At 44.3% G+C, this 9,015-nt stretch overlaps 1 protein-coding gene across 2 annotated transcripts; it reads left to right on the forward strand.

Moving 5' to 3' along the window:
* The first annotated feature begins 556 nt into the window (after positions 1 to 556).
* LOC137466440 (apovitellenin-1-like) lies at positions 557 to 3,912 on the forward strand. Of its 2 annotated transcripts, none has more exons than XM_068178175.1 (4): positions 557 to 1,142; positions 2,232 to 2,329; positions 2,701 to 2,860; positions 3,501 to 3,912. In XM_068178175.1, the coding sequence occupies exons 2-4, from the start codon at positions 2,269 to 2,271 to the stop codon at positions 3,598 to 3,600; spliced, it is 321 nt and encodes a 106-aa protein (XP_068034276.1). In that variant the 5' UTR covers positions 557 to 1,142; positions 2,232 to 2,268; the 3' UTR covers positions 3,601 to 3,912. The 2 variants fall into 2 exon arrangements, with proteins under 2 accessions (XP_068034276.1, XP_068034268.1); XM_068178167.1 differs by lacking the exon at positions 557 to 1,142 and adding an exon at positions 1,168 to 1,289.
* The last annotated feature ends 5,103 nt before the right edge of the window (positions 3,913 to 9,015 follow it).

Here is a 9,015-nt window from a genome sequence, read left to right on the forward strand (position 1 = left end):
AGTATTGAAAAGCTGCAGTAAGATCTCCCTGGAACCTTCTCTCCAGGCTGAACAGCCCCAGTTCTTTCAGCCTTTCCCCGTGGGAGAGGTGTTCCAACCCCAAGATCATTTTTGTGCTCCTCTGGATCTGTTCTAACGGCTCTGTGTTTCTTGGGCTGGAGATCCTGTAGCTGGATGTTCCTCCTGGTAAGTTCACAGAATTCACAGAATGTCTAGGTTGGAAGAGACCTTAAAGGTCATCGAGTCCAACCCATAGTTTTGACAGCTATCTCAGGTGTATTCTCGTCTAGCCAGCCTGTGCAAAAAGAGTCAGTCACGGGGAAAGAAGCGTGAGAGGGGTGCACACCTTTGTGCACCGTTTGGTTAATGCATTTGCTGCAAATGGATAGGAAACTGGTGAAGCAGCTGCAGGTAAGTGCCAACAGTCAGAGCAATGGGGTTAGAACATAGGAAGAGTGGGAGCAAAATGTAGCCCAGCTCTAGCTTCTATTTATGTGGAGTTTGGTCAGTTTATGAAAGGGGCCTCTATGACATGGTTGCCTGCAAAAGTAGGGGGCTCAGTGACCCAGAAGCTCCCTTCCACATCTCTTGGGCTCAGGTCAGACTGACCCTCCATTACCAAATCTCAATAACAGGTCCAGAGTCCTCCACAGCTTCTTGCCTGTCCCACTGAGCTGGATGTGCTTGCAAAAGAGCAAATGGGGAAACAAAGCAGGACCTTTGACCCCTTGCTACCACTATATTAGCTCTGCATAAATGCCGGGGTCTCAGATGAGCACCTACCTCAGCTTGGGCCTGAGAAAGAAAGCAGGACAGGTAAGAGCTGAACTCTGTTCTGGGTGGCTTGGACTGGTGTATCTAGCTCATAGACAAGTGAGTGGAGGTAGTCTTCTATTTTGCCCCATCTCCTACTGCGAACCAAAGTGTGAGCCCTTCTCATGCTCCACAGCCAGGAATGGTGCTGAAATAGAGGAGGGTGGGGGTACCTGGGGTCACCTGCTCCGAAGCTGAGTGATGGATGCTCCATAAGACACTCATAGGAGGGTCAGGCCCATGGTGGGGAATTGCAGAATTTCAGTGTTGGGAGATACATTACCTTTTCTCAGTTGCCTTCACCACAGGGACTGCGGGTTCTAAAGCAGGTAAGAGCACCTGTTCATGCTCCTGGGAAGCAAATTTCTACCTTTTGTGTACACAGAGAAAAACTGGCTCTGGGATTAAAAATCAAGGAAGGGTAATAAAGGAGCAACTGTGCAAACATCTAGAGAACTGGGTGGTAGCTTTTGGAGGTAATCTGCACAAAAGGAAATAAAAATGAATGGAAATCTCCTTAGTGGGGGATAAGACAGAACATTGACTTGTAACCACCTGGTACAGGATTTAGCAAAGCATTCACATATAATAGACTTTCAGCCTATTTTGCCTTTGCAATTCCTCTGTTCAACATTTTCTTCATGTTGCTCTGAGTGATGCAGCCCTCTAATTAGGGGCATAAATCAATTTTAATTTATAAACACCTTTTTAAGTGCAGTGTGTTTGAAAGCCTTTTTAGATGTAATGTTGTATTTTTCAGTGTACCTAGTAGTAAAATTTTCAATTCTCCAATTCTGACTTTTTAAAAGACAAAGTAAAGGAAGTCAGATGAAGCTAAATTATGTATTTGCTCACTTTTGGGAACTTGTTCTGCTTAGGCTACTGTCTGCTGCAGAGTGAAAAAGACAAGGGAACCTAGTTAGCTACTTGGGACTTTCCTCAACTAAAGCAAGACAAAGTACTCAGATCACTGGGTCACTAAGATGATCTTTGTGTGTGATGTACTAACTAGCACAATGTTCTTTAGAGCAATTTAGCAAAACAAATCAAACTAAGAAATCCCACAATATTAATTTTTCGGTTGTACTTAAGCATGTAGGAAACCTATTCTGACTTCTGGTACTTTTACTGGTTTGCTCAGTGCTGAAATGGGATATTAGTTCTCATATAAAAGAGCTAGCTTTAACTGCCCATATTTCTTTGAGCTCTGAAAGTTATTATTGTGGATATTTGCGAATATACAAAGAAAAGGACAACAATTTTATACTGCCTTTTCCTCACTTCTTCAGAGGAAATGCATGTGATCTTTCTGTTCTTGTCTTCATTTATTGGTTAGGTTTGTTGCAAAAATCTGGTGTTTAACCAACATGTTTTATTTCTCTGAAAAAAACCCAAACACTGTATGCTGATTCCTGCAGGTCTCTCTGTGTAGAGAGCAGAACTGGTACTCAAACCATGCTGCAGTCCAGGGCATTGGTGATAGCTCTGATTCTGCTCCTTAGCACCACTCTCCCTGGTAAGTCTGAAAAGCTTTGCTGTTTGCCTGAGACAAAGCTCAGATCTACAGGTTCTCATGCATCGTGAAGTAAGACTGAAACCAAGTATTTCAGTTGAAGACCAAGAATACACTGTGCTTGGCAGCATGAAACAAGTCAGTAGAGACCTGGCATGAAAACTGCCCATACTTGGTGCAAATACTCTGCCATGGAAGGCCTATGACTTACATACCCATGACTGTGTGAAGAAGGGGTGCTGAATGCGGTAGAGCAAATTCTGGGAGAGTTTCTAAATCTCAAAATTTCAAATCTCTTCCCCTGCACCTGGGGGAAGATACCGGAGACACAAGAGACATGAGAAGCCTCATGGGGTTTTGCCTTTTTTTCTCAGAAGTGCAGTCAAAGTCCATCTTTGAGAAAGACCGTCGTGAGTTGCTGGCCATCCCTGAGACTATTGCATCTTACGTCTATGAAGCTGTGAACAAGGTGTCCCCTAAAGTCAGTCAGTTCTTGTTGGATACTGTCCAGAGTCCAACAGTTATTGCGGCCAGGTATGGAAAGCTCTGTATTAACATTCCAACAGCCATGTGTGAAAAGGGAGAGGGAGGTGTGGGAGAAAGAACAGATTCTTCAGCTATCTCTGTGGGGAGATCTGAGGGGAAATTAATCAGCAACCAAAGCCTGATGTACCAAGGGAGCGAGGTGGTGGAAGGGAGGGTGAGGTGATATGGTCTGCTGGTGAAAGCTCTTCCCAGGGAGGCACACTGTACATTACAGTGTTCACAGGGATGGGAGATACTGCTCTTTATCCATGGGTAGTGAGGGAGGAGGCTGCTGGCTGGTGGGGAATCAGCTCCTTTGGAAGGGTGCTGCAGTGCTGTGAGGGGCTGAGTACTCAGTGTGCCAGGATCACTTGGTGCAAATCACAGACCTGGCTCTAGCTGTGCATATGTCTCGCTCAAGGTAGAGGAATGAGTTTCCTCACAAAAGGAAAAGCATGATCACCCTAGAGACAGTTTCATGTAACTCATGGCACACACGTACTGTCTATTCCTGTCTTCTGAGGAAAGCCCCTCTAGGACTGCTGGGGAGCTCTGCACTCTCAGTGACAGGCAGAGTGGTAACTACAGCAGATGGGGATTACCTTCACATATTTGTGTATTTTACCACATACTCTGTTGTCTCCTGCAGACAGAGAATCGCCAAAGAAGCAACTAAAGTCAGTATAATGTTTGAACAGCTGGTTGAAAAAATAAAGAACCTGTGGTACACAAGAGTCCTAGGCTATTAGCCAAATGAAGACAAGTCAGTGTTTCCTGATGTGTGTAACACCCTGCAGTGTCCTCTTTCCCCCTGCCCCTCCTATGGACCAAGATCAGTCAATAAGACAGAATCGATGCTCCTCTTAATGCCACTAGAGGGAACCCACCTTCAAAGACCAAAAGATGGAAGGCATCTGCTGAAGGCATCTGCTGAAGCCTCCCCAGAAAAAAATCAAGCGGCTGGGCATGGGGAAGGCAATATAGAGATTGTAGAGTTCTTCTGTAGCCAAATCTTGAAAATTAATTCTTCCTGAATGGCTTGGTCATTGCCCCTCTAATAAAAAAAATGTTGGTTGTTACACTTCCTTAAGTTTCTTGTTTGTATTGACCATTATGGAATCTGACTCACCTTGGCATCCCATTCTGCTGAGAATGTAGCTGTGATTCACAAGAAGATTTTGCAGGCAATGCTAACAAACCTTGAGTGTTCAGGCGCTTTAAACTAAGCTCATACTCTTTTTAGGTGAAGGAGGCACTACCTGAGCATCTTTCAGATTAGCCACAATTGATTGTGCAACTGATCGTGCTCCTTGGCTAGGTAGGAAGCAAGTAGGTGCTCCTGTATGATGTGTCTGAAGATTTCAGATAATTTGGGAAAACAAGTGCAAGTAAATTGAACTGTCCATTAACCTAAACAGGACTTTGGAAGTGTGTCTCATTGGCCAGACAGAGATGCTACTGAATGAGTTTTTGCAAAGGAGAAATGAGTGGAAAATTTCTCATCTTGACCAGTTTATGAGAGGACACCTATGCCCAGCACTGTGTATGAAGACCTGGCAGGTCCTCATCAGTCCCGTGTAACTGCATCAGCCCAGATGCCCAGACTGGACAAAGAAATCCATCTTCTTTCTCATTAAGCAAGCAGAAGCAAGTCGGCAATTTTTCTGAAATCACAGTGGGAGACTGTGGCATAGGCTAAAGCAAGCCCATTATTTTGTTGTTTTGTTTCTTTATTATCAGTCAGATTAGCAATAAGCTTGCACTTAACCACTTGCCTGGAATAAAATCCCCTCATTTTCCATTTTCTTTGTCCCAGCAGCTCCTTTTTACCATGTGCAATCCTAATGAAATCAGTGTCCCCAAGCAGAGCAGCAAGTTCTTCCATCTGTGGTGAAGCCACCACAGATGGAAGTTCTGCAGAGATGTTTTGCATGTTTATTCATTGCTGCTCCTATTCTTTAGACAGTTTGTGCTTTTCTGGCCACAATGAACAAACATGCATATGTATTATTTAAATGGACCAGTATTTAGGAGGAGGTTCAGAAAAGCAGATGTTTTGGCTGATAAAAATATTTACCACATGAAAAAGCTAGGTCCTTTAGCTCTTTTGCTATAGAGATGACTTCCTGCTTGTTTCCCATGTGTCTCTTCAATCTTTTTTTCCCTCCTAAATATAACACTTAAAAGGAGAAGCCCTGCAACTAAAATTCTCTCTTGTCCCAAGGAATAATTCAGCATTCTGAACTTCCTCAGAATAGAGCTTGTACTGGCATTTCAAAAGTATTTCTTTCTGAAAGAGTGAAAGTCATGAGTATATGAAAGAGCCTGAATATTCTCTTAAGAATTTGGTGTCCTGGAAATCAGCGCTTCAGCCTTTTCAATCTACTTGTATAAAAAGAGTAGGAAAAAGTTTGGAAAGTATAGGGGTCCTCATGTAGCATTTTGAGCCTGTTGTGTGACTTCACCAATGCAACCCAGTGGCATTTCTATATTGCATCACTGCACAGCTGGAGCAGCACAGTAGCTGGTATGAATTCTGTGCTAAAATGTAACAAAGTTGACATTTTGTTAAATGCACTTAATTTTATCCATTTGCTTTTTTGCAATGTAACCTCCAGAAAATCCAAGCCAGACCAATCCTGAGCAGCAGTTTGATGTCTGATTTTAGCAGATGGGCAAAACAGAATCAGACTGTAGATCTCTGTGTTTGTTTGTATTCAATCTCCTGATCACATAGTTAGTTATCTATGCATTTTTACGCTTGAAAAAAAAAAAAAGTAGAAAACCTTCCAGGTGGTTAATCTCTTGTACAATCTACAACATGCGGCAAACTGTGAGGAGCAAAGTAGACAAACTTCCACTGCCACTTCTACCCCTGATGTTACCAGCATCCTTTAAGACAGAAACTAGCAGCTGAGACAGCATTTAGGCTGGGATTGGGTAGAAGAAAGAAAGATTTTTATTCCAAAAAAGGACCCTGGGGCAAATTCATGGGATGTGTAATGAGAGGGACATTTTATATCTCAGTGTTAAAGTATTTCATATCTACTCTCAATTCTCAATTGGAATAAACAGATTAATCTGTAATTTATTTTAAAAATATGTACCGAAATCACTTCCCAATGATGTCTGTTGTAGAGTTCACTGAGTGCTTCAAGGTTCTTGGAGAGTCTTCGCGAGTGAATCATTCGTTGCAGTGAGATTCATGTCATAGAAATTTTCTTGTTGAGTAATTATCATTCACTTCGCAGATTTGGAAAAGGTTGTGGTCTAACTGGTTCAACTGAGTCAATTAAAATGAAATCTTAAGAAATGTCAGGTTTCTGTTGTTTCTGAGATGGGGGAATAACCCCTCAGGTGTTCACGATTTCTGCAAAAAACACCCTTTCTTGAAAAGTATTTATTATGGTGGGTACTTCACACCATTTTCAGTGGCTCGGATTGTTGACGGTTTTTACACTTCCTAGCTCCCCTCTCCTCTTTAACGCTTGGAAAAATCACTAATTAACGCTAAGGGAACGCACGCCTCGGGCTCTGTGCTGCTTTGAGCAGTGGTTGCAGCCCTTGTCCACGAACATCCCAAGTCCTTCGGCAACAGAAAGTCCAGCACAGGATGTTTGAGAAGGCAAGGACTGGAAAAAGTCTTGTAAAATAATTTGAAACTTGTGGCTGGTACTCACATCTACACACACGCAGACATTCCATCTCAGTACCGCAGCTGCGGGCAGGCACAGCGAGGGGAAGGAGCAGGCTGAGATGCTGGACTCGCACTAAGGCGCAGAGCTGACATCGTTCTGACGGCTCTGCCCTTCCCCACGGGCTTTTGGCAAAGAGGCTTTCCCAGATTTTAAACGTAAACGCCAAAATCACAAACGGGGTGCTGTGTGCGCATGGGTACGTGAAGTCAGTGAGGGAAAAAAGGCACACGGATGCAGCAGGGCTGCGGGTGGCGCTCCCTGCGGAGGGGCCCGGCGGGACAGCGGGAGCCTTGCGTGCCGGCCGGGCGGCCGGGATCAGTCAGCGCCCGCTGCCTCTCGCTCCCCGCCCGCGGCGCCGGCCGCAGGGCGGGCGCTGACTCAGAGCGGCACCGCCGCCGCCCCCGCTTCGCACGCGATGTCGCCGGGTCCCCTCGTCCCTCGCGGCCTCCCGGCGCCGCACAGGGAGCGCAGGCACGCTCGGGGGGCGGGAGCTGCCTGGGGAAGAGGACGAGGGGTCCCCAGCCCGGCAGGGGATGCTCAGGGAGGCGGGAGTCGGGCAGGAGTGGCTGGAGGAAGGGAGGAGCAGTTTTACAGCCATAATCCCACTCTTTGGTGAGGCTGGGACAGGTAAATTCCCCCCTGCTGGCCGCCTGACCCCGTGGAATGGGAAGCGGGTTTCGGCACGGGCCGGGTTGGGGCTGAGAGGCTGCAGCTGGGCCGGCGTTGGGTGGGGAGGGTTTGAATCTTGTTTCCGTAATGCACAGAAAGTTTTGCGCATGTGTTTGTTCGCTTACCTGCGTGCTCACCCGAGAGGTGGGGGCTCCTTTCATCTGGGTGTGTAGAGACCACGCTGTGCTTCGCAGACACAGTTTTTTGTGGGGGAGAAAGGGTGTGCTGTGTTAGATAACCCCATGTTGTAGATTTCTTTATGTTTAGATTTGGGGGTGAAATGCGATTAGGCCACTTCTCAAAGTGTTTCTTTGTGAAATGTTTCTTAAAATGTTTCTGGGTTTGCTAGTCAAAAACCTAGAAAATTGCAGCACAAGTCCAAGCTAATTGTTTCAACAGTAGCTGTGATAAAACTGCTTTATTAAAGTTCCCCAATGCCATAAGTGGTGTTCAGATGTATACCACAGCATCAGGTACAACCCTGTGCCTCGTGGGAGAAGCATTAACCTGCTCACTGACATATAGGAGTGTATCTGGAAATGGTTTAAAGAACATTTGCTATCAACCCTGACATGCATTGATTCCTGAAGGTCTTAAGAGAAGAAATATTTACAAGTACAGCTGCTGTACTTGTCAGTGAAGAGCTCAGATCGTTTATACTCACCTTTACATTCAGAGCTTCCTATCTCCAGGTTTACAGTAGCATAGTTGTTGAATGGGTTCAGATGTTGGTTTTGGGGCTATTTTATTCTCCGTTCACTTGAGAGAAAAAAACTTCAGATGTGAGGGAAAATGTGTGAGTGACCCAGTGTTTGAAAACAAGTGGATTAAGTTCCCTGCTTAGAAAAAGTACTTCAAGACAGTTATTTTTTCCTGATTGTAACATTTTCTCTTCTTTCCAAAAGCTTCGTTGTCTCTTGCATTTCTTGGCGGTGCCTGATGTTAAAAGTCCTGCCAGTGAAGGATTGCTCTCTTTGGAGTGGAGCACAGATCCTCCCAGGTAACCTTCCCTTCAGCAGCGGCTTCCAAATGCTGTGCTCAGATCGGCTTTGATGCTTGGAGGGCACAGGACTGTAAAACAGCCAACGTGGCTGTGTGACCTGCAGGAGTAATCTGTTCTCAGCTGTGGTCAATTAAATCCAAGGTTTTGTTGTTTTGTTTTTGGTTTTGTTTCTGTTTGGTTCCCCTTTTTTTTTTTTTAAGGAAGGAAACCCACATAAATCAAACCTTTTTAATGGCCACTGGCTGTTTTGTCCTTAGTTTAATGCTGCCTTTTGTCAGTTAAACTGCCACTGAGGCTGTTGGCTAATTCAGCCTTCTAGGTTGTCCATATTTCTGAGCTGCTTTGCTCAGCATGAAAATGGGAAGTCTCCTATTTCTTCTTTTTTGGTGACAAAAATAGTTGGAGCTACATACAATTATTTTAGCAATCTAAGTAGCTAATTAAGCTTTTTCTGGTCAGGAAAAGGCTTGTGGTTTTTAGATTTCAAATGAGCTTTTATTATTCTAATGATAAGGCTGACTTGATAGAAGTCCTATTTTGTAAAAATAACTGATAGATTTTGCTGGAGAGAGAAAATGATAATTTTACTTGGAGTTACCTATTTTTCCAAATAGTACTTTGATACCCCAGAAAAATAAAATCTATTATATAAAATCAACATGTGTGCACGACACATAATAATTAACTGTTTATTGGGAAGCAATGCTTCATCCAAAACAGTCATTAATCTGATTAACTGTGTTTCTAAAAAATGCCCTTTGTTCATATAAATTCTATTCTTCTTCTTTGGACTT

The sequence above is a fragment of the Anomalospiza imberbis genome, chromosome 2 (genome assembly GCF_031753505.1).
Source record: "Anomalospiza imberbis isolate Cuckoo-Finch-1a 21T00152 chromosome 2, ASM3175350v1, whole genome shotgun sequence".
NCBI lineage: Eukaryota > Metazoa > Chordata > Aves > Passeriformes > Viduidae > Anomalospiza > Anomalospiza imberbis.